General features: G+C 34.0%; 1 protein-coding gene across 1 annotated transcript; it reads left to right on the top strand.

The window, feature by feature from the left end:
- Nucleotides 1–2697: 2697 nt before the first annotated feature.
- ALX1 (ALX homeobox 1) lies at nt 2698–24636 on the top strand. Its single transcript, XM_033221139.1, has 4 exons — nt 2698–3143; nt 6245–6549; nt 9623–9751; nt 24007–24636. Exons 1-4 carry the CDS (start codon nt 2918–2920, stop codon nt 24325–24327), a joined length of 981 nt encoding a protein of 326 aa, XP_033077030.1. The 5' UTR covers nt 2698–2917; the 3' UTR covers nt 24328–24636.
- Nucleotides 24637–26310: the final 1674 nt, after the last annotated feature.

Genomic DNA, 26310 nt, shown 5'->3' with positions numbered 1-26310 from the left:
CAGCGGTTGGCAACCAAATACCCAGCTTCTTGCCCAAAACTGCAGATTAAACATTCGTTATGGGAGTTTGCCATTAGCTGTTCTCTCTGTTATGGGCACATGTGGTTACATGTCACAAAACACACGGGATTCTGTGTAGTATATTTGCATTTCCAGGAATCTCCAGGGATATTATGTGGGTTTGGTGACACCTTACCCCCATCCCTCCAACCACTACCATCAAAAGTGAGTTTTGGTAACGGGGTAGAAACAGGTTTACTAGACAGCTCTTGTCCTCGGCTACGCTGTACTTTTCTCTATGAGTTGGACCTTTATTGGCATACAAGTATCCTAGAACTTGTATTACATGTCTTTCATTTAAAAGACACCTAATGTTTTTCCGGAAATTTAGGGTTTTTAAGACATATATTTATAAACAAGCTGGCACAGCTCTACAAGATAACTTGGTTGATAACTAGTTTGTATACTTCCTCGAGTCAGCAATAGCTGTTGTTCTTGCTGCTGTGAATTTTTGTAAAACATATTAAACGACCATTTTCTTATCTTTCCCCGTGTTTATTAGAGAAAGGCAGACTTTCAGGATACCTGAAGATAAGAAGATACCGAAAGGGATAGGAAGGAATAGAAAATGGCCAACGCAAGAGGAGTGAGTAAGTCAACACTCAGCGTTTCCACAAGGCTGCCCGGGAGCCGGCTAGAAACTGTCCAAAGAACGCAGAGCTGAGCCTCCTACTCAGGCAAGGTCGGGATGCTACAGGACACTTTAAGAAGAGCGTTTCAATGGCTTCTTCCGACACCTCACCCTCTCCCCCTGGGCCTGACCTCAGAATGCCAGGTTGTCTGGTTTGGAGTTCCTATGCTCCTACGCCCCGACGCAGCGTGGCTTCCTGCTGAAGCTCAGTCCCTGGTGCTTTTCTTTGAACTTGCTCCCCTGAAATTTAACAAACTGCAGTTGGTGCTCGCAGCAATGCTCCGAAGAGAGTAATAATAATACAGCAGAAGCTAGTTAGTCCCAGCAATAGTGTCCACTTGCCTGAATCTGAGTGCGCACTCAAGGCCACACTGAGCGCTGCGCCACGTGAACTAAGCTTGTGCCCCTCCTCGGGAGAACAGTCTGGGTTGACCCTGGCCGGGCGACCAAGGTTGCTGCTGCCAGCCGATCTGCTCGGGTTCCTGCGGTCGGATCTGGGGGCTTAGGACCGACCCTGCTTTTGGCGCAGTGCTAAGGAGCAGCTCTGGGGTGCACAGCGCTCCCTGATTGTTGCTCTCTGGCTGAGGCCTGGTCCGGTCTCGAAGGTCTTACCAGAGAGGTGAGGGTCTGCCAAGATCCCCGAAGAAAGTGGAGACTCTCAAACCCATCAGCATGCCCACCGCAGCTGGGTTTGGCCTCACCATCCTCAGAGTCGGGACTGCTTGGCCTGCCCGAGGCCTCACCATAATTGACCGGCTTGTCTGGGGAAACGCGACGGCCGCTGTGAGTGCCAGTGTTGACAAAGGCTGTGTCAGGACACATAAGCAGAGGCCTTCCTGGATCACATGTCTGGCTTATTTTCACCAAATTTGCTAGTTTAGGGTGCCTGAGGCAAATGCGTTTTTGTGCCCAGGGCACCGAACGCATTTCCCCCAGGCGCCGCGGGCGCCTGGGAAGCCAAGAGTCATGCCAAAAGTCACACAGAAGGGCTTTCAACCTAGAAGTGCTCTCCTGCCTGCCCTACCATCCCCTCTGGCGGAAATGGAGGCCTTGGACCGGTCCGCGCCCAGGGCACCGCACAGCGAGTGCCCCCAGCTCCGCGCGCTCACCACTCACTCCCAGAGCGCTTTTCGGAGTAACTCCACAGAGACTCTTTAAAAGTAAAAGTAATTTCTGTAAAAATATGCAGACATTCCTATTCTTCATAAACCCCTATTTGTAACAATATTCCCTTTGGCATTAGAGAAAAGCCCTTCAAAGGCACTTATCCTAACGGGTTTTCTTAAAATAATTTGGGTCTAATGATAAAATCGTGGACCAAAAGGAAGGGTGGGAAGAGGGTAGGGAATTGGTTGGCATTAGTATAATGGCTTCATTGCCTCTTGCTCGGCTTCTCTCTCCCACCCATCGCCACCGCGTCCACACGCCGCCGCATCCCAGAGAAAAAGAAAAGGCCACGGCCTCGTAAAGCGCCCAGCTGGCCCGGAACGCGAGCTCCTCCCGCTTAGAAGCCGAAGCGACCCTTCTACTACTGCCGCTGCGATTAATAGCTGACAATGCATCTGGTTTCTTGGGCTTCGGATTAATGTGAATCTTCCACGTAAACGATTTACGGAAGAAATGAAAGCCTTTTAGAGCAATACTTCCTTTCAAGTTCTTAAGACGCCTCTAAATCTTTCTGGTAGTGAGTGCCGGCATGGGGGCGGGGTGGGGACGGGTGGCTCAGGAAGGCGCAGGCAGTAGAGAGTGGAGGTTTAACTGCTTTGCGATCTCACCAAGATCTTCCGAAATGCCAGTCCACTGTCACGGCGGCAATGAACTGGGTGTCGGGGGTTCGTCTCTCCTGGCATTTGTCTGAAATGGAGCTGTCTGTCTGTCTATCCTAGGCCTTGACGCGCTCAGCCCCGGTAAGTGGGGAAAATGGGGGTGGGGTGGGGGCGGAGGGGGGACCCGGGGTGGAGTTAGTAGCCCGCCTATTTTCATATTCATTAGAACTGGGAGGTTGCCCAAGATGCCCAGCTGAGTTTCAAGATATAAAAGCAACTTCGGGTGCTCCTTTTCCAGCCGGGACGTATTAAAGGGACCGGAGCGGGGCAGTTCCCGGCGCCGCAGCGTTGGCTTTTCTTTCCTTCCTCTCTGGCCCTCCCTCCTCCCGCCCACTGGCTCCCTCCCCCAGCGCTCTCCAGTTTCTGTGCCCCAGGAGCTACGCGACCGCCTTCCAGGATTATGGAGTTTCTGAGCGAGAAGTTTGCCCTCAAGAGCCCTCCGAGTAAAAACAGTGACTTTTACATGGGCGCGGGAGGTCCTCTGGAGCACGTTATGGAGACGCTGGACAATGAGTCCTTTTACAGCAAAGCGTCTGCGAGCAAATGCGTACAGGCCTTCGGACCCCTGCCCCGCGCCGAGCATCACGTGCGCTTGGAGAGGACCTCGCCCTGTCAGGACAGCAGCGGTGAGTGGCCAGCGCCCCAGCCAGAGCCGCCGCAGACCTTCCGCAATCCAAAATGCAGGATCGGTCAGATCTGGCAGGGAGGGAGGAAGCAGAAAAGTGGGAGCGAGGGTGCTGGAAGGTGGAGGAAGGCAGTGGAAGGTGCTCGCTTTACGAAGCGCTGTTACTGCTGCAGCAGCCTTTGGGGGCGGGGGCCGGAGGGAGGGAGAGATCCGGCACCGGATTGCCTCCCAGCGATTCTCCTTTCGCTGTAGAATCTGGTCGCCTACGGATTCTTGAGTCCTTCTGTAATACTGGCTCCTGGAGTAAACTGATAGGGCGCTAAATAGAGCGTAATTGAGTAAAGACAGAACGCTTCTATGCGAGCCCGCCTCTCTGTCCCGGCGGGAGGAACTGAAATCGATCACAGCTCGTTAGAATACGTCACTGTCGTCACGAGTAGGAAAAGAAAAGAAAAGAAAAAGAAAAAGAAAAAAAACCCGAAAACAAAAACAGAAAACAAAAAACCCTTTGAGCTCCTTTAGGTAAAGATAAATCTTTTTAATTTTCCGAGACGTGGCGTTATTTTTTCTAAGTTTGAGGATCCCTAGATTTCTAGCGTGTGTGAATTTGTAATTTCTGCTTTTTTGCTTTTGCAATACAACACGCATTAAAAGTTTGTTAAACACCGAAGCACATTAAGTAGCTTCGGGCAAAGCATCCCTGGCCTAATAACTCATTCCCAGATTCTACGTTTTCTATTTTTATGACTTCACATTAAAAGTCACCTAAGTGGTCTTCGGAATGCTTCTGGGTGAAATCTTCAACTTTGAATGCCCAAGTATCTCCAAGTCAAAATGTTATCAAAACAAACCATCTATCTTTTCTATCTTGTAACCTAATACGAACCTATTATTTCAGATCGCGACAGCTAAAGCACGTTTACAATTCCAAGAGAACTTTTCCTTATCATTGTGTATATTCCACAGTTAAGCTATAAGGGGAGGGTTGCTTTAAAATAACAAACGAATTAAGTGTGAAATATTTACAACAAGCCCCTTGCCCCCTATTTTATGGAGATTCAAAATCTGACAAAACACTGACCTGTAGAAGCTCATTTTCTACATATTTTGAACACAGGTTTTTTTTCTTTTTAAAAAATCTCATATTTAATTTTATTTAACCTTGTAAGTAACCTGTGACTAAGGGTAAATCAAAAATAAAGCCGCAAATGATAGAGAGAAAAAAAAAAACAGCTAAGTCGTTTCAGTCATTTGTTTAGAAAGATTCGAGCATATACTTATTATTCTTACACTGGGTTGTTGGTTTTCTGGCTCCGTTTCAGACCTGGTATCTCTATTTGTGGAATTCTTAGATGCATGTGTAAAGTTATTTGAATTGACAGGTCTTTCTTTAATGATTCTGCAATGTCTTGTATTGACCCTGGATGGACTCGATCATAACATTTTATTTTAAATAGTCGGGAATCCAAAATAAGAGACATAGTTGATGCGTTATCAACTTTTAAACAAATATCACACTATTAAGGCGAATTTTAACAGAGAAATGTTAAGGAAGATGAACATAGGCAGTCATTCGCTTAATTTAGGAGAGATCCTGTCTTTCTCTTGAGATGCCCTTAGCCTCTCTGATGCTTCCCCTCCCCCATCCCTAATTGCTGCAGTTCCCCCTTTAATTTTGCCCAAGGAGACAAAACCGTGTTGTTAATCAGTCATGGCTCTTCTTTATATTTAGTTTAACATCACATCTTCCTTTGCATGAAAACCATTAATTTTAAAACTTTGTTATATATTGACAAAGTATAGTTGTGTATTTTTATGGGGTACAAGGTAATGTTAGGTTTTATGAATACAATGTGGAATAATTAAATCACGCTAATTAAATTGGCCATCACCTTAAGTATTTGACATTTTTTGTGGTGAGAACATTTTTGAGAGTTACTCCGTTAGTGACATTGAAATGCACAGTACTCAATTGTTAGCTATTTAAGTTATATGCGCATTAAAGTTGAATATATTTGTATAATGATGAAAAGAGTTGTAAAAATGCATTATGGGGTAATTTTAAAAAAGAAACAAATGAAGAAAGTATAATCATCTATTGGAAATTATTATTCTGGCTGGATTGAATTTACGTTTTAAAAAGTGCTTCCCATTTCACTCTGTGCGTCCACTGCATTTGTGGGTGTGTGGCATTATATGATACATTTTTGTTTTATATCATACTGCAAGCATGCAATCAAATCTGAAGAAAATTACTGAAATTAAACATCCCTTAACAGAATGCCAGATGTCATCCTCTGTAATGTTTTAATAGCTGTTTTAATTTCTGTGTTTCAGCGGAGAAAAAAGTAAAGCTTTCAATCATAAAACGTATTTCACTAGCTAAGCAGAAATATGAAATATTTTAAAAAGAACTGCATGATAAGTTTAGGTAAAAAAAAAATGCTGCTTAAATCTAATTTCCGATAGAAAGAACGTTCAATATTTGGCATGAAATTTATTTTGTCAATTTAGTAGATTAATTTTGAAGAAAAAGTGTAAATGCAGACATGGATATAAAGTTGAAATATCCAAAATTTAGTGGAAATAATGTCACATCTGAAATCTATTGTCAGTACATTTTACATGAAGGGGGATAATCACTTTCAGATATTAGTATAGAGGTATTATTTAAGATTAAAATATATTTTCTGAGTCACATTAGTAGTTTGATTTTATCTGCTGTGATAAATATATGACATTAAATTTGCTTTAGTTTTCAAAAATCGTGGACACTTAAGGTTTTTTTCATGAAACACCCAGATCATCTTTTAATTCGAGTACATGAATTTAAATAAAAAATATGTGCATAAACATATAAATCCTGTAAAACAGAACTGCAGATTTTGCCATATCATATCAGTTGCATGCACACATTTTAAAATGGTATTTAAACCCGTCCTACAATGAACTAAGTGTAGAATGTGGTAACTGAATTAATACTGGCACAATAAATTATTAATAGGCCAATTTCTTGAAACTCTCAATTACTTCTACTTATTGATTTAATTGGGATGAGTTTCACAATCCTAAGAACTGTTGTTTTTCCTCCTCTGGGTACAGTGAACTATGGGATCACTAAAGTAGAAGGACAGCCCATTCACACTGAACTGAATAGAGCTATGGACAACTGTAACAGTCTCCGAATGTCTCCCGTGAAAGGGATGCAAGAGAAGGGAGAGCTGGATGAACTTGGGGATAAATGTGACAGCAATGTATCCAGCAGTAAGAAGCGGAGACACCGAACCACCTTCACCAGTTTGCAGCTAGAGGAGCTGGAGAAAGTCTTTCAGAAAACTCATTACCCGGATGTGTATGTCAGAGAACAGCTTGCTCTGAGGACAGAGCTCACTGAGGCCAGGGTCCAGGTAGGAGCCAAACAGAGGCCTTGATGGATGGGATAGGAAAATAAATGGTGTTAGAATAATTGAATAAGTGCATTTTGCTACAAAGAAACAAACTGATTCCGTAGCTGAAGATGAGGAACAGAGTAAAATATATGAATGTATGTCTACTAAAATTATTTTTTAATTGCAAAAATTTTGACAACTCACGCAATATATAAAACAAAAGAACACTTGAGTTATTAAGTAGACATAAAAATTAACAATCATTCAAACATAACAATATGATAATATAGCTCTGATTTTCAAAAGCAATTTTTAAAGGATGAAAAGCAGAATCAGGACTATTTAGTAATTGGTATATTTATTTGTTTTTTTCCGGTTTTATTAGCCACTGAAGTTATTTTTTAGATTATATATCAGGTATTTGTAAATTATTTGTATAATAGCCCATACATCTAGAAATTTACTAGAGTTGGAGGCATAATAAAAGAAAAAAAAAAAGAAGCAATCCCACAAATTCCCAATTGTTATGCATATAGTAGAATGTTTTCACTATGGATAATTAAAAACAAGATCAAATCGTGCTCATTTACAATTTTATAGTTCTAGTAGGTGTCAACATGTAATATTCCATTATAATTTTTAAAGCCTAGATAAATTATGTGAATTTTGTATAGGCAATAAAAATAATGGCTTTAAAGTAAATTTTTGCATATACATAATTATGTTTATAATATATATTCTAGTTATTAAATTGCATGATCCAATATGCTTAATTTTTTAAAATAATTTGAGAAAGAAAAATCATACCAGGTAGAATTTTACCTCTTAGGAGTATTTTATTTTCACAAAATTGGATATTCTTAAACTATACTTTACTAGTTTCCAAGTAGTAAGAGTTTAAAATGCAACAATAATTCATGATAATGGCCTTTGTCTTTGTGTGTGTTCTGACTCCTCTACAAGTATTGATTTTTGCAATTCCCATAAACTACTTAAATGGGGGAATGAAAAAAATAGTGAAATTTTTTGTTCTAAATCGAGTAACAGTATTTCTTCCTAAGAGTAAGCCATTGTAAGGCTCTTACATCATTAGAGACAACATCTGGTGGTACACGGATAACAAGCAGCAGATTTTTACTTGATTTTGTGGAAGTAAATGGTTACTTTATCTTGGTTCAGGAAGTAAATATGTAGAAAGTTCATGCTAACAAAGAATTTTAGAATTGTCAAGTATTAACACCCGCTCTGTATGTTTGAGATCTTTGTCTTTGTCTATATTTAGTTATACTTGTAACCGTAAACAAATATGTTTGCACACAGAGTGACCAACTGTACATAATGCATCTTTTCCCTTTCACATTCACCAAGTGTTGATTAATTTTTGTCTAAGAACATGCACAGAGAGCCAGCCTGAACTTAATTTACTCAAGTCGTTCTCTTTCCTGCTTTGCACATAAGAGTGGTAACTATTACCCATTTTAAGGAAATTGTCAAGTTCTTTTTGTCAATGGAAAAAAAAAAAAAAAAACCAAAAGCATATTACTAAATTCCCTTAGTGTGTTCCTGGGTTTTGTCTGTGGAGACAGCAAGAAAATTTGATTTGTTTTGTTTTGTTGTTGATGTCTTGAGCCTTGGCATAATGGATAATATGCATTTATCAGCAGTGTACTAAAACTATAATGAACATGTAGCTCTCTGGCTCATTTCAATTGCTGAAAATTCTTCAAAGTGCCATCTTAAATTTGTAATATGTACTTAAAAATTAAACTGAGTGTTGATATGTTGCCATAATTGTGAAGGTAAAGATATACAAGATTAGAAATGAGTATGAAAAATAGTGAAAATTTGAAGTAAACTTCAACAAAAGACTTTTACAACTTGCATTTTTTATATTTGATTTCTAGTTTTTTTCCTAAATATTTTATATTCTGAACATAATTGTGTGAAGAAAACTAAAGAGATTCCCAAAGGCTACTCCTATAATGTTCACTTAAAAACATCAAAGTATATATATTGAATATAATCTTCTGCATCTCCCTTTAATATTAAAGTGAAGATCTTGGAGCATTACAAGTATGAATTAAAGAATATCCAACCTGCTGAGGAAGATGGTTTTTATGATAAATACTTCTAATAGGTAATTAGAGAAATTGTGGAAGATAGCTTAGTGACCTTAGTTGCCACACTAACTGGTAGACTTCCTTGACACTTGGTTCTATCTGCGCTATTTCTTATATTATTTCCATTACCTGTGCTTTAAATTAAAGAAATTATGTAAAGATATTTGAGCATTTTCATATGGGAAAATATGTTGCATAATGTATATAATAGGCACATTCATGTATTTTAAAACCATAGTTCAACTTTAGATGATTCCTTTTTACCATGCTTATTTTAAAACTGTAGTTCAACTTTAGATGATTCCTTTTTACCATGCTTATTTTAAAACCATAGTTCAACTTTAGATGATTCCTTTTCATCATGCTTATTAAAACATGTAATCTCATTTTTTCCTATTTCTAGATAATCATGATGTTCCTGCTGCTGCCATATATTTAGATGCAATCTTTATGTTTAAATTTTTAAAAGATTATGTAGGTATGAACACAACCAAGAAGAGCTTTCACTTTTGTGACATATTTTAAAGATAATTTTTAATAGACTCAGATATTAATTTGCTTATAGATTGGCTGGGTTTATGTTATGGCGGATATGTCTTCCAGACTTGCAGCATTCTCTTAAAGGAGACTTATCCATGACAATGTGGAGATATATGGGGCATTCAGGATCATATAATCTGATTCCTTTTTGTTTTCCCTAAATGAGAAAATAGAGGCTCAGACATATCAGATGTATTTCCCGAAAGTCTCCTGCCTCTTTCTATTAAATTATTTTGCCTCATGGGCAAATCACTTACCACATCAAGATACAAGAAAAAGTGAAATCTGTGGATTCCTTTCTAACATAAATACATTTCTTTTTAAGTAATTTTTTAAACCTGGTTTACCTTTCTGGTTTGATGTCTTTTAACATCACATTTGCTTTATCAAATATTCCTTAGCTAAAATTCTACTTTTTATTAAATAATTAGGTTTGGTTTCAAAATCGAAGGGCCAAATGGAGAAAAAGGGAACGTTATGGCCAAATACAACAAGCGAAAAGCCATTTTGCTGCCACCTATGATATATCAGTTTTGCCAAGGACTGACAGCTACCCACAGGTATGCTAAACTACACAGAATACTGTTCAAGAAAAGTAGATTTCGTTTGTGTATTCTTAAAATGGTTATCATAGGCTTTATTATATGTGATATAATAGTCAAGAATGAAAATTTAAGCTTCAGAAAACATTCTTCATGTCTGCTAAGTTTTAATTTTTCTAAATTATTTTCTTGTTTTTCTTAGAGTCATTCATTTAAAAATATTTCAGGATATTTTTTTTCTTTTGAATTTTGTTGTATATTGCAACAAATGAAATAGCATCATTTAATGATACAGGTCTTTTAATTATTCTACATTCTGATTACTCAGACTCTCTCCTTTTGTTAACTTTTAAAAATACTGTAAATAGAGTGTTGCCTGGCATGCAATCTCTGTGGATATTGTTTTATGAACTATACTAAAACCTGATGTCAAATATGGCCTATTAAGCCCTTAACTCCACTTAAAAATATATCTCTTTCTCTATTGTTTTTTTTTTTCTGACTTCAAATTGCTTATTCTCTCAAGGTCCACATTTGGTCCTGTATGATTTAAACAGAGATAGAATTACTACCAGACATAATTTTAAAAATTAATCACAGATAAGTAACAGCTTCCCTTTATAATGGGTGCTCTTTTACTTCATTACAAAAAGTGTTAGAAATTCTTTTTCTTCCCATTTTTCTTTTTCAATATAGAGACTCCATATATTTCTTTTTCATATTTTGTAATGAATGTAAATGTTTTGTCTTTCTAATATATTTTTTGTCACTTTTTCCTAATACTTAATAATGATATTCAGAACATGATAAAAAAAACCTGTGTTATAAGGAACAAGCTATGCATTATTTTGTTATTTATTATTTAATGATATGCATTGTAAGAGACCCCTATGAAAACACCTATGAAATAGATATGCTGGAGAAATAACTTGATAATTTAGTAACTAGATGATCTGAACCCCAAACCTGAGTATTCATTTTCTTCAACACTATGAGTACAAATTCAGTTCTTTAACGTTGTTCTTTCCTTGTGTTCCTATGCCTTTTATGATTCTTAAAAACCAATTTCATAAACCTCACTCCTCCAGATAAATCCCCCAAATTTATTAATGTAATATTATATGTTAAATGAAAGAAGTCTTGGAGGTCACCTTGTTCAAATCCTTCATTTAAAAAAGTTATGAAAACGGGCTCAATTGAGTTAAGGAATTGGTTCGTGATCACACAAGTGGTTTCCTGCAGGAGAGACTATAAAGGTCGCTACATCTAAGCCTTTACCCGATAGTTTGCTAGAAGACTATTGTTATGGATACCTTTTCAGTAAATGCCCCCTATCTCCTTGTCATAGGAGGAATCTTGCTTCTCTTTTAAAATTTATCTTAAAGAGGTTACCTTATGTTTTCTCCTATTTTAAAGCATGAGGATACCTCTGGTTGTTATTTATCATCATAGGGCTAGTGAAATTTTGTTTGCCGAATATTTTTGAGTGCCTTAGTTGAGTCAGTTTGAGTTAGTTTGAGTGCCTTTTGTTTCTAAACAAAATTCTGTAAAAATGTTTCCCCTCTAGGCTGCAAACTCCATGAGGACAGGGACTGCAGCGTCTTCATGGTTATTAACACTACTGTAGCCCTTACTGTATATCTGGACACTGTTCTAAGCAGATTACATACATTATCTCATTTAATCCTCACACCAACCTTATGTGCTAGGTGTTACTAATTATCTCCATTGCTCAAATGAGAAAGAGGTGAGGTGAAGTTCAGATTTGACCAGAGACAATTTAGTTCCCACTTGCCAGATTTTAACCTGACAATAGAATGTCTCTCCCTGTGAATACATTTAAATGATACCAAAGGAGCATAAGGCTTGAGCTGCATTATTCTAAGTCTGTGCTTTAGTGTGGGGGAGCCACAACCAGTGAAATAACAATAAAAATATAGGTGAAATGGAGAATGGTTTATATCATTTTGAACTACTTGACTGTGGTGACTTCAGACGTAACAAAGTAACAAGTTACGAGCTCCTCACATGGATTTTAAACAGTCTCACTAAGTATATTCCACAACACTTGACTATGACTACTTTTTTGTGCATCTTATTCTTTCAGTCTTCATTTCCTTTCAAACCCCATTTCTGTCTGTTTTCCACTTTTCTGTCCCTATATGTTGGTTGTTTTATATTTGACTCTTCTTGCTTCTTTGGTTTAGGACAAAGCAATCAGAATAGGGCCTACCACTGATTAAGCCCTATATACAGGGTAAAGCATTCAGAATAGTGCCTAGCAACTATTCTGAATTTAAAACTTTATACAGTTTTAAGACCTGAATAAAGGCTCAATATGACTCAATGTACTGTGACTAACCATCTCTTTTCCCTAAGATTATCTTGCCATTGTGTTAATGTACCTCAAAGCTTTATGTATTATTAATTAGAAGAATGAGGTAACTTAGACACCAATGGAGGAAGGGACATGGTATACCAAATTATATATTTGATCATCTTTTTCACTCCAATGAAAAATTAACTTAAAAAATTTCCCCCCACAGATCATGGGAATGTTGCACTAATTACTCCTCATAATTTGTATACATTGGCTATACCACCTGATAATTTAAGAATGGAGAATATACGTTGGAATTATTTTAACAGTGCCAATCGTGAATAATCATAAAAATTAATACCATGAAATCCATAGTACTTTCCTGTATTGGTAAATCATTTAATGTTTGTTTACCAAAATTTCTGAAATTATGTGGCTGCAACTCCCCACTGTAGCTACTGGATAAAGCCAGGGGAAATTTTTATTTTAACTTAAATATATACAGAATACTTTTTTAGTTTGTTTGAAAAAATAATTGTGCCAAGATCATGTCTCTCAAGAGTTAGCCTAAAGGAAACTTTTTGTTTGTTTGTTTGTTTGTTTTGTTTTGTTTTGTTTTTTTTACCATGGGGCTTGAAAATAGGAAAATAGGAGCTTGTAATGGGAGAAATAGAAACAGAAGTAGAATCCAATAACTCAGTCCAATAAGACACTGGATTTGGTGACTGTTAATTACAGAAAAAAGTATTAATTTCAGAAAAGTTGGAAACTAGAAAATGTTAGAGGAAGGACAGAAATAAAGAATTAGCAGTTTGGCAGGGAAGAAAAAGTCATACATAGAAATACATGAAAAACAGAGATAGTTTAGAAAATGATCTCCTCAAACCTGCTCAGGATGTACAATCATAATATGTTTATTTCTATATAGTAATTAATACTTTCTAATATGTTCTAATAAATACTTTGCTTCAACTGGCCTTCTTTTTACTATAGTAACAACAGCTGTAACAGTAAAAATAATTACTAATAATTGGGGGCATATTTAAAGCCAGACACTGTGCTTCCTTCTTGTATCTATTAACTTGTTTAATTTAAGCTCAGGTTTTCTGAGCTCAGAAGCCCAGAAACCTTTATTTGACATTATCTCTTTAATTCATCATTGAACAGTGAAATAATTCAACTTGGATCCTAAAATATCACATCATTTTTGCAAAGTAAAAATGCTTCTCTTTTTAAATTTATAAACATTTAGAAAGCCTACACACTTCACTGACTGTTATAAGATTTTTTTCTTAAACTTGCTTATCTTTGATAGCAAACAAATAAGAAAGTGAGAGATGTGATGTTCATATTAACATATTTTAAGGTAGTACATTGTGATGTACTGACAGTAGTATCTTTTTGTTTAAGTTCTTTATTTGGGCTGAAGAGATCAGTTGCCATTTGGCAATGCTATGATTTAGCTAAATTAATGTGTTCATTTTTCCTCAAGAGGTGACATTTTTGAAAGCATTGTCATTGCTTGGGATGAATCTGTTTCCTCTATCTTGAATTTCCCTCCCTCACCTAAGCCATATTTACTCCATGAAGCCTCTGGAATGTGCCATCTATCTGCACATCACTTTCTCAGTGACATTTTGGTGGGTTGTATTAAAGATCTGACTTCCCATTTACAATGTAAAATATTTAAAAGATGGCCCAGTTACTCGTCACCTTTGTATCACCAAGAATGCTCTGCTATGGATTGAGCAAATTATATAGACATTGGATAGATGTGAGTAATAGTACAGATTCACTTCAGTATATTAATATATTAAGTAGTGTATCATAAAACAAAAATAATGAGTTTTCAATAAAACAGATAGTTTCTGAATTTCTGTTATTAACCAGCTTTGTGGTATAAGCAATTAACTTTTCATCAATTTCTTCTTCTGTTAAAAAGAATAGGCTAGAAAGATTTGCAGACACTTTCCAGTTGACTTTTATTCCAAAGTTATTTGCATTTCAAAGCAAATATATGCCATGCACTATTGCAGGGATCAGGGATATATAAATGATTTAGACAGAATTCCCTGCTTTGTAGAAAGACTAAAAACTGGGTAATATTTGTACTAAATTTGCAAACACTTCTTGGTGCAAACTAGGCCCAAGAAACCATAAATCTAAATAATTTTGCCCTTAAATTTAAAAAGCAAGCAAAGATCTATTGATATTACATTTTAACTTGTTTCTAATATAGCAAAACCAAAGCATTTTAAAAATAATTATTTTAGTGAATAAAATATTTTTTCTTAATGTATAAGTGTTTTCTTGAGAATTATAATGACCCTTCATTTCTTACAAGAAACTTTACAATTTCATGTTCTTAGGTTTGGATTACATGAGCATTGACATTATTATCTAGATAGATAACTCTGAGTTACAACTTTGACTTGATCTTCAGATTCTTTATTTGTAAAGTGGAAGTATTGTTGGTGCTAGTGTTGGTGGTGTTGATGGTGTAGATGATTAAGATGATGATGGCTTTTCTGTTATTGTGAAGACTAAATGGATTTCCGAATAGGAAAGCCCTCTGTTTGTAGACTACAGAGGTGTATCCTGGGATTTGAAGAGGACCATTAATGACTATGAACTTCCCAGTCAGAGAGATGTGGGTTCAAGTTTTGGCTTTTCAGTTTAATAGCTTTTAGACATTTGACAAATGAATTAACCACGAGGAACATTTCTCTTCATTTATAAAATGGGGGTAAAAGCTCATATAATGTTTGTGAATGTTAAACAAACTTATTTATGCAAATTACTTAGGGCATTGCCTAGTACAAAACAGAACTTAATAAGTAGTAGGATTTCTATCATTTCCATTAGTTATTATTAATTTTGTTTTAAAGTCCCTGCCTCTCCAGGTAGCTAAATTGCTTGTTGTCTTATGTTGTAGCATTTAAGTTAATCCAATCTGTGAGTAAATTTACTATTTAGGGATCTAGGGAAATACTGAATTCGGCTAAATATACTTTCCTTTTTAAATTGAAAACCAAATATGGTAACTTTAGAAAAGTTTATTTTCAATTCACCAGAATTATTTTCTTATAAAGTAAAAATTTTCATCACAAATTTCAGAAAAAGAACTGAAGTGCTTTTCCCACCAAAATTTTGAATGAGGTTTCACTGAGTATTGTATAGTGAAAACTATGACTAAATCTGTGCTTACCAAATGTACCAAGGAATCCACACAGTGTCTTGTCTTCTGTTGTATTACTGAGGACTTCAGATATATATGCCACTTAGAATTTGAACATGCCAAGTAGTAGATTCAAGTTATAGGTAATTGGTAGTAACTTTTATAATTTAATACACAGATTAAAGCTGTAAAACATTTTAGTTTAACACATTCTATTTGAAATATTGTAATGATACAATTAAAAAATGAAATTCCAAGGTTTTCATATAATAGTAGATCCCATATAATAGATTGTAGACATATTGTTTATCTACCTTGGTTTTAACAGCAGTTTCTATATTAATCTTAATGGCTGTCTTAACTTAAGCTAAATAAGGAACGTAGGACTTGTCTCCTTCAACCACTGTGGTTTATAATTAAAAGGCATTTGCAACATTTTTTACCTTTGGAGAAAGTATCATAATTTTATCCCTATAATTTCTACTTTTTTCCAAATATTTGAAGTAAACAAACCAAAATCTTTAAAAAATATTACTAATATAGTGGTAATTAACACATTGTATAATGAATGCTTTTACATCCATGAAACAACCAATGAAAGTCATACAATGATACAGTGAAAATTCTTGTATGACTTATGACCAAAAATGTTACCATCATTTTCAAAAAATCATGTTGATATTGCACAAATTTGTCACTGTTAATAAACACAAATATTTAAAGTGATAGAAGAAATATAATGTTAATCTACCTTACCAAAATATAGTTTTGCAGCAAGTAAATATACTGATTTAAATTTATATACAGTTTAAATAAATATGAATAAAATATTTATATATGTATGTGTGTGTGTGTATATATATATATATATGTTTTGTGTAGCATGAGACAAATTTTGTCAGTATCCTTAGGTGAAGGTACAGTTAGTTACAGTGAATTCTTTATTTTGTTGAAATATTTTAATTTTAATGAAATGGAATTCATTTAATGAAAAGAAATTTTAATAAAAATGAAACATTTCATTTTTATTAAAACTTTAATTAATTTGTTTGTTGCATATACAAAAACTTTAAAGAGGCAAAGAATATCATCCAAAGAAACAAAGTGCATTCATGTAAATTATGAAAATAATTAGGTCTGTTCTTTTGAAAAGGTAATATTCTAATGTGACTGTACACAATAAGTTAACAAAATTTTTTTAAATAAGTATTTTTTATTTTACGAGAAAAGTAAATCAGTAGGTTGAGTAGATAACCAAATAAATAAGAAGAAAATAAAAATAGATGTTGCAGAGTGCCAGTGTTAGCTTATACATATGAAAACCTCACAAGAAGATGGAGAAATGACAGGCAGAAAATTAAGCCATCAAAGCCCAGGAAGTCTATGAGCACAGACCTGTGGTTTAAAATCTGCTGTTTACACTATTGTTAGTGTGAACCTTATGATATACTTTAATCCAGAATTATATGCATGCCATGTTTATGAAGCCTCATGTGTCTATGGATTTTCTTTTTTATTCTACATCATGGACATTAAATAGGTAAACTTTGGTACAAACTCACAGTTAGTTTTAAAAATTACAAAAATAAAATGTCAACTTTGTAGTTAATACAAAGAGATGATGAGTAAAATCAATAGCTTCACTCAATATTTTAAGAAGAAATTCAAAGTCCATATATGACTCCAAGCAAGATCTCTAAAATTAAAAATTTTCTGTGCAAATTAAAATATTTGCATATTTAATTCATATTTTAAGCTATTTATGCATAAAAGCTTAATTTACAAGCTTACATTTTTATCTTTGTTTCTTATATTGTGAATTTTGTTTCCATAGGAAAATTTCATCACTAAAATGAATCAGACACTGATGAATCAGCAATAGCGATCATACGTGTATTAAAATACATGAAAAATAATGTAACAAATGTTTGGAAAATCCTCCGTATGATCATTATTGCTTGATAGTAATAAAATAGCAAAGGCTAGGTGTTACCAATTTATTTCTTCCTTAAATGAGTTGATTTGAAAACTTTAATTTAAAGCAATCGTGAGAGTTTCTATAAATCTTCTTTTTAAAAGTCACTTAATGTAGAATTTAAGAATACAGCCAACACCAAAGAAAAAATTTCTTAATGTTTTTGTATCTTGGACTTGGAGCATTTTTCAATTATTATTTGAATAATGAAAAATGTAAACACATTTATGTGATATTATTCTGAAAATTTACAGACATTAACATTTCTTATTAAGCTTTGTGCTTTTAATTTTGCACTAAAAGTAGACATACACATTTTTTTTTCTGCTAAGCCATTTTCTTCTTAAATTATCAGTCTCATATGGGTGTGATACTTAATGGTGGTTTTTTTTAAAATGGAAAAGACACCTTTTTTGTTTCAAATCTCTGTACACATATCTAAGATGGAATTTTACTAAAAAGTAAAAATGACAGTATTTAGTATATGATCTATTTCTGATGAATAAATTATTTCTAATCACTTTAGTTTAATAATATACATTGAAAAAGTACTTTAAGAATGTTTGAAATGTCAATTGATTCATCAAAATCTAAATATTTTATATATCAACTTAAAACATTTTTTGGTGAAAATTAGATCTAATGGGTAGATACTGATGAAAATGTACCCTCACTTTTACCTTAGGGAGTACCTAAAAAATACTCAGATTAATCTTTTCATTGCTTAAATAATTCAAGTTGGGATCTTTTCTTTCAGGTAGACAAAGTGTCAGTGTGTGTTAGTCACTGGTGGCAAATTCAATATCTGAAGATTCACTTATACTCTTTCTCCCTGCCAGCAACTTACTGATGTAGTAAATAGAAAAGTTAATGGGATCCTAAAGTTAGTCAACAGCTAAAAATATCTGCACGTTGCTAAACATATGATTCTTATTAATATTTTGTCATGTAAATATTACAGGAACGAGAATACTAGTGAATTTCATAATAGTCTCTTTAAAAATAGAGCTGTTTTTGCAGAAATCAGTGTTTTCGTTTTTTAAGAGAACAAGTACAAATCTAGTAAATTCAATTACATAGTGATACTGTCATAATACATTTATATAGTATTAAATGATATACAGAAAAGTTAGTAAATGTAAACAGTATGTCAAAGAGGAAACGCAAATCAATTTTTCGATTTTAATGTAAAGAGGTATTGCTATAACATCATCACAAGTAACTCTGTGAATCTCTGATCTCTGTCTTTTAAAGTACCCTTTAATTCCCACAGGAAACTGTGTGAGCATGTGATGCGAAACTTATGTGAGTGTGCACGTGGAGTGTGTGTGCATATGTATGTGTATGTATGTGTGTTTATGCAAGTAAATATGATCGATGTTGGTGGCAGGGGATAGGAGTAGTCTATATATAGATGAGAAGTAGAGTTAAACTTAGTTTGGTAGAAAAAATTTGTTACTTAATTAGTAGTTTTGGATACGCTTTAAAATTAAGGGAAGGTTGTTACTCACATATTTTCATGTTTAGTATTTCTATGAAATTTGATAGTGTTGTTTCCTCTAAATAGCACTAACATTAGGATATTGACTATAAAATGCTGTCATGAAACTAATTTTTTTGTTACACCGTACTATTTTACAATTAAGTCAAAAACTAACAAACTCACTATTCTTTTAAAAGGCCTTTTTAGAAAAATATACTAAAAAGTACTCACTATATAAAATCAATAAATATATTAGAAATATTAACCAGGGTTAGAACAACAAAATCTACTTTGTAGTTGTGATTACAAAGAATATATTCATATCAAGGTTCTAAGGTAAATGAAATAAATAGTTTTCTATCCATAACTTACTGTAGTGCTTGAATTTATTACAAATATATATCCACAGTAAAAAGCTCTTAGTATTTATGTTTATATTAATGTATATTTATAGATTTTCCCTTCTTCTTCCTCTGTACTGCTTTTAATTCCTTGGAAAAAATGAATATTAAATGAATTAAGTTTCAGTTTGGAATAAATATGACAAAAATAAAACTTTTCTCTAAAAATTCCAAAATCATGGGATAATTAAGTGTTAACATTTATTTGGTTAGAAAAAAATGAAAGGGCAAATGTTCAAAGTGCAGTGCAGTAAATCCACTGAACTTCCATTCATGCTAATGAGGGGCAGTTGGCCAAGTTCCCTGGACAGAGTTCCCTGGATAGTGCTTTGAACACACCCCTAAAAGTTTTTTTAAAAAAGTTTCGGAGCACATTAAAACATGAAATGTTTTTAGATTCTCCACTCCTTTTAAACACAGCAAAGAAAAAAAAATGTAAAGGCAGTCAATCTTTTTTTTCTTCTTCTTCTTTTTTAAAAAACAGACATGGAAGAAGGATATGGGAATTATTTTTTTCTGGTTGTAAAGCCCTTGAATATTGAACAGAGGCCTACAAAAACACCGCAAAATTATATGTTGCCAGGTATTGTCATTGTAGTATCTATGAAATAGTTCAAAATAAGAAGAGTTATCCTATTTAGGAAGAAAGTTATTATTTTTTAATTCCAAAATCGAACCACAAGTATGATTTTTCCTTTAATGAATCAGAGTGCAATTTTGATGGACTTCCCAGTTGACAAAAAAGTAATATGCACTTTTAGATAATGTGCACATGGATTTATAGATTCTAGGGCATAGTTAAAAAATTACTGCCTATGTGAGAATATATTGGAGGGATGGAGGAGCAGTGTGAGTCCAGCTTGACATCAGTATAGTCAGCCATTAGCTCAAATAACGTTATTGTTTAATCAAATCTAGATGGCCTAGATCAAAGATGTGTTCTGCCAGGTTTTTCCTACAGCAATGAGATTATATGCAGTGTATGATATTCTGGTGTAGATGCTATGTATTGATAAGGGTAAAGGGTATTGATAACCTGAAACATATCCAGAATCACATGATCTGAATGATACAGTGCCTAGAAACTAAGGCATATGAGGAGTGGTTAAAAGCACTGGAGATGTTTACCTGGAGTAAGAAGACTTGGGGGTTGTATCATCATGCCTGATGACATTTTAAGATTTTTACGTGTAAGAAAGATGATATTATTCTGCATCATTATAGGGCACATAAATGGAAGCCATAGGTAGAGGTAGAGGAATATAACAGCTTACTTTTACAGAACTCTCCAAAGAAATGGAATTTTTTTTTTTTTTTAAATAGGTGAGCTTCTTATCGCAAGAGGTAAACAAAATTGGTGTACAAAGAGTTTTTCATTTGGAAAGAAGTTGGACTCCAGTAGTCTTTCCTAATTTCAGTTGATTTTCAGAATTCCATGTGTGTATTTTATTACTATTATTTTAATACAGATCCCCTGAGCCATATTAAATGAATCAAAGTCTTGAAGGATATGTATCTGTGGTGGAGAATCAGTGTTTGATAATAAGAATAAAGAACTTCCCAGGTAAAGGCAGTTAGCAAGGTCTAGGAATGTAATTTTCATGATTACTGCTAAAATTATTGAGTATGGTGATTTGGGAGTTCATATAATGAAACAAAAATTTTGATATATTAACATAAATCGTCCACAAAATTTTGGTTATACCTGCAAGATGGATCAGTCCATATTTTTCAAGCACTTAATAAATTTGTGTTAAGGATTTACTGTGTACCGTTGTTAGACCTGAGGATGACAAAACAGTTGTGAGAAATAATTGTGGGTTTTTCTTTCAGAGAGTAGACTATGAACCTCCACAAAGTAGGGATAATGAGTTAATAAATAATTTCAACTCATAAAACTAGTCATTATTACAGCATTTCTAAGGCTCCCTAGGTTGAGATTTGACCTCCACCATTGGAACTATGAAATCTTGGGTGATCTTCTTCAGCTCTGTTCTATAGTATTACCATCCTCAAAATGGGGATAGCAAAATAACACACGGTCTAGTGTATTGAAACAATTAAAAGTGTTCATAATGTATTTAACATAATACCTGACACATGGTAATTAAATGATAACCATTAGCTATAATGAACATGGTCTTGAGCATCATCATCAAATGTTTCAACACCCAGAGGGCAGGCTTCAGAGAAGTAAAATCACAATATACTGAGGATGCTATCTTTTATGATTTGCATCCAAACAAACTCACAATGTGAAAACCAACAATGTTTCTAAAGTCAAATAAAGATGTGTTGGAAATTTTAAAAAGGAAAGATCAGCAGTGGGGCTGGGGAGGAGGAAGAAACAGACATTTTGAAAACAAGATAGATCAGTAAAAATGTGTGAGGGTATCTCTACCTATGGGAATAAATGACAGTCTTCAAAATATTTAGGGTATCTTCACAAGCCCAATTAAAATATTGCTATCATATTTACTTTACCAGTCTGTTCTGTCCAGAAAAGCCTGTCTATGTGTTAGAAATTATTTCATCAAAAGTAATGCATATAACGTGCTTGATCATGTCCAGATAAGAAGTTTTGATCAAAATAAAATTTGCTTATTTCTGTATGTACTCTACAGAATGTTTTTCGATTTATAGGTACATTTATGTTAATTATGTTAGGGAGGCAATATTTTCTTAATTTATATTTATAGGTTACTTTCCTTGCCTTTACCTTTCTGATTTTAGCTTTTTCATGTAGTTCGTGAATATATTTCTGTGCATTTGGAATATGAATGAATTATTTTAATAAAAATTCAAGCAACACTGTATAAATCAAGCAATTCTTTAACAAACAAAATATAAATAATCTCTCTTTCATTATCTTGTCTTCCTTTTTTTTTTTTTATTTAAGTACGCAAGCAAAGTTCACTTTCATTTCTGAAAGCTCTTTTGTCAGACATGTGACTGTGGTTTTTGCCGAGTAGCACAATGTGTGATTGAATGTCAGAGGAAAAATCACCCAGATGAAGTTAGAAGAGGTAGTTTGACAGAGTAATGACATTAACAGCCCTCTTGTTGATTTGAGATACATAACTCAGCAATCACTGGTACCAATCATTATATTTTGCCTAAAATGGAACACATATAGTAGAATGAGCCAGAATTAGAACATAGCCTGAGACAATTTAAGGATTAACAAAATATGCAAATCATATATGCGTGAGTGTGTGTGTGTATATATATTTAGATATAGATATGTAGATCTCTTTCTTTGTCTCTTTCTACATATGTATATATTTAACAAGTTTAAAGCAGCTTATACATATATTTATATAAAGAATTATTTTCTAAGACAACACAGATATATAAGCACCTTGCCAATCACTGAAACCCCACCTAAAGGTTGAAATTACTTATTAAGGTTTTTCTCTTATATTTTGAACCTGTTTAATCAGTCCTTTCTTGAGTGACAGAGTACCTTTTTTACCAGTGTGATCTAGAAGATTTATTAATGTATTTTTTCTATTATTTGAAAATTAGTTGCCATAGAAAGTACAACTCAAGTATGGATATTGTAAGACTACACCAGACGTTATATGTAGGAGCCTGGAATCTCTACGTAAAAACAAATATAGGAAAACATATGTGTCCTACTCATTGATAATTCAACTCTTGCAATCATTATTTTAAAAGACAAGAAAGTCTGATGTGATTAGCATGTGTATTGCTGCTGTATTCTAGTCCAAATATATTATAATAATGTTGCTAAAAGCATTCAGTTTTATTTCATCTTCAAAGGGCTGCATCATAGTATTGCTATCCCACGCAACATTTTCTTTTTTACCTTCCCCAGCTCCTGCCATTTGTCATGATTTTCTCTGAGCTTCCCAGTAATGTATGCGGTTCCTGTTTTTGTTTGTTTAAATAGCTTGTATATTAAGATTGAGATACGTCCCACTTAAAACTCATCTTATATAAGCTCTACATCACATTTCTTTTACATGCTAGTAACTTTAGATAAATTTGTACTTGTTAATATTGCATTGAATTGTTTCCTGTAGAGATTTAATTGTATGAAATGTGAATATCTTGGGTGTCAATGATAATGCAGTTTTTACTAGATAGGAGTACTATATAAAATAAGAGCAACTGCGTTATACTCATCTGATATTTTTTCTAAATAATTACATAGCTTTCTCAGTTATGATTCCATTATTTGGTAATGGCCCCGTTTTAGAATTCTAACTTGGTTTTACAGGTCACATGTCTGTTTTGAATTCATTATATCATATATAAATCATACAAGAAATTTAAAAAATATGTATATTTACATATTTTGTAATTTCCCAGATTCTCAGAGGTGTTTCTTCAAGACTATAGGATACCAAAAGCAGTGGGCAGGCAAACATGTTCCAGAATGAGTTTGATCAAAAATATCTTTACAGAGCAGTCTATTGTCAGCAATGGTTTCCAACAAAAACTGCCACACCAGGAGTCCAAGTTAGAATCTTTTAAAAAAATGCATTCATGTCATTTTGTTTAGAAAGACAAAAACTATCTTTAAACTTAAAACCAGATTTTAAACTACTTTTCTAAGCATATGAATTGGTCATGAGTTTTGACTCAATCTTCCAGATTCATTTTTAAAATCATGACTATGAAAATAACATTTTTAAAATAAGAGATAGACATGTTTGAGAGTGTGTTATGTGGCCAAGAATGTGGGATTTGTTGCTCTATTTCAGTATAACAAACTAGAAGGATCTCTCAAATAATTATTTTTTAGTCATTGTTGTATGTAATTACAGACCACCCAATAGGAGCAAACAATGAATAGTTAACCAAATTTAGTAAATACAACTTAACAAAAGTAAGAGAACAAAAGTGAGAACATGTAAATGTAATATTTGTTGTTTTATATATTCCAGATTCAGAACAATTTGTGGGCAGGAAATGCAAGTGGTGGTTCTGTGGTTACTTCATGCATGTTACCACGTGACACTTCCTCCTGTATGACACCTTATTCTCACTCGCCTCGGACAGATTCCAGTTACACGGGGTTTTCAAACCACCAGAACCAGTTCAGTCACGTGCCCCTCAACAATTTTTTCACTGACTCTCTTCTTACTGGAGCAACCAATGGACATGCATTTGAAACAAAGCCAGAGTTTGAAAGGAGGTCTTCCAGTATCGCAGTTCTTCGAATGAAAGCCAAGGAGCACACCGCCAATATTTCATGGGCCATGTAACACACAGTACTCTTTTATTTTTCTTTTAATAGCAAAGTTAAACATTCTTATTTCTTATATTTAAAGGATACCACAATAAGCTGCTGTGTGTGGAATTGCTAAAGGTCAAGATATTCAGTGAGACCAGCTTAAATGAATAGTTGTTATTTAACATTAAAATCTAAGAATGAACCTCTGAAAAGACTAAATAGGTTTACCATGTGCCAGTCTCCACAAACTCTGTTTTAGTCGTAAGATTTTCTTTTTCTATTGTACAGATCAATGAAATATGATCATGCAACCTATTAAAGAATAAATGTGTTAAACAAATTCTTCCGTTATAGATTGATTTATGTTACTTCTGTATAACAAGAAATCTCTTGTAAAATAATACCTGATAAAGAAGGAAATGCACTGGGGAAAATGTCAAGATGACAAAGCTGTCAGGTAAATATTGAACCAGGGTGTTTTGGGGAGTTAACTGCTCTCTCTCTCTCTCTTTCTCTCCCCAAAAAGCAGTGTACATAAACCCTGTTGCTGAGAATTTATTTTCAAGCCTCATTTTTATTTTTGTTTTTACCTTTTGATGTTTTAGTGAATTTCCACTCTGTTACACAAGAGATCTTTTAAAATAACCGACATTTGCATGAGATATTTGGGCATAGTTTCCTGAAGCCACATGGCTAAAGGTGAGAACTGAAGTATTCTGGTGTGATTGAAAATATAGTCATGGGAGCGGACTTTACAAATGTCATTTTTCCAGTGAAGAAGCCAGCATAGACTCACTTAATCATCACAAACAAGAAAAAATTTACAAACCTTGCTGTTGCTTTTAAACTAAGATTGTGTTGATTAAAATGTGCACATAAACCGCTAATTAATACTACACTGAAAGTAACATTTTCTGTTAGAGAATCAGTGAGTTGGAATTTATATGTATTTTTGTGGGTATATGCATGCTTACATGCTTGTGTGTTTGTTTCCTGACATATTATGCCTTAAGCATTTTTTGCTACTGTGGTTTTTGCATAGAGAATTAAAATGTCAGAAAGCTTTCTAAAATTTCTGGTGGAAAAGAAGAGAAGAAAAATACATTGCATCTGGAAAATTGCTAACCCCTTTGATTTACTTCTCCTCCCTTTACCCTGTCACATTCCAAGCTTTTTCAGATGAGTGAAATGTCAACCTCCATGAAAGATTCTTAAGTTCATAAAGGCAAAGTAAATTAATTGAAATGAAGATGACTTCCATGGCTCGGATTAGAGCCGAGTTTTTTGTACTCTGTTAGAATCTTCTTGTGGTCCCTGCAGACTTTAGGAATATGCTTGGGATCTGTAATGGCCAAAGGACAAGAATAAATGAATTTTAAAATTAAATTTTGGAAAAAGTACTTAAATCCAGTAAGTGTCTCTTCTCAGTGGGAAAATATTTATAGCAATTAAACATCTTTTGTAATAAAATTTTAAATCAAGCCAATGATGCAAATGAGTGATGTCCGAAACATTCCCTGACTTCATAATACTTTATTACTTTTGTGTTCTCTTTATTTTTGTTCCTAGAAGAAACTTGTTCAACTTCTGTTGTGAGAATTATGCTTTCATGCAATTTTGTTAAAAGACTATTTAGGCAGCTGTTAAATATCCTTCATGGTTTTAGAAGAGAATGACTTATTTTCACATATATTCATATATGTGATTAATAGGAATTTGTGAATTAAAACTTAAAACTAAAATGTAAGATTTTCTTTTAAAAAATTTCACAAATTAATAGTGTTCATTTTCATTTTCTTCTGCTTTAATTTAAATTTTGGTATCCCTTGGCTAGTACCATATATTTTTCAAATGAGAGACAGAAGTCATATAGTCAAGTTTGAATTTCATTTTCTTCCTTAGTTTTTCTACTCCTTTACTCCTTATACTTAATAATTAGGTAATAATTAGTTGGAGCTTCTATAACTATTTTTTTCAGTTGAAACACCTTTTTAATTAAGGTTTTACACATACA

The sequence above is a fragment of the Trachypithecus francoisi genome, unplaced genomic scaffold, assembly GCF_009764315.1.
Source record: "Trachypithecus francoisi isolate TF-2019V2 unplaced genomic scaffold, Tfra_2.0 Lachesis_group11, whole genome shotgun sequence".
Taxonomy (NCBI): Eukaryota; Metazoa; Chordata; class Mammalia; order Primates; family Cercopithecidae; genus Trachypithecus; species Trachypithecus francoisi.
The sequence above is the reverse complement of the archived record's forward strand: the minus strand, read 5'-3'. Positions and strand labels throughout refer to the sequence as shown.

What these genes read in the sequence shown, in the direction of transcription:
- ALX1 (XM_033221139.1), top strand. Translation starts at nt 2,918, where the DNA reads ATGGAGTTTCTGAGCGAGAAGTTTGCCCTCAAGAGCCCTCCGAGTAAA. An exon ending in GCCCTGTCAGGACAGCAGCG is followed by an intron (nt 3,144 to 6,244) that starts GTGAGTGGCCAG and finishes CTCTGGGTACAG; the next exon opens with TGAACTATGGGATCACTAAA. An exon ending in GGACTGACAGCTACCCACAG is followed by an intron (nt 9,752 to 24,006) that starts GTATGCTAAACT and finishes TATATATTCCAG; the next exon opens with ATTCAGAACAATTTGTGGGC.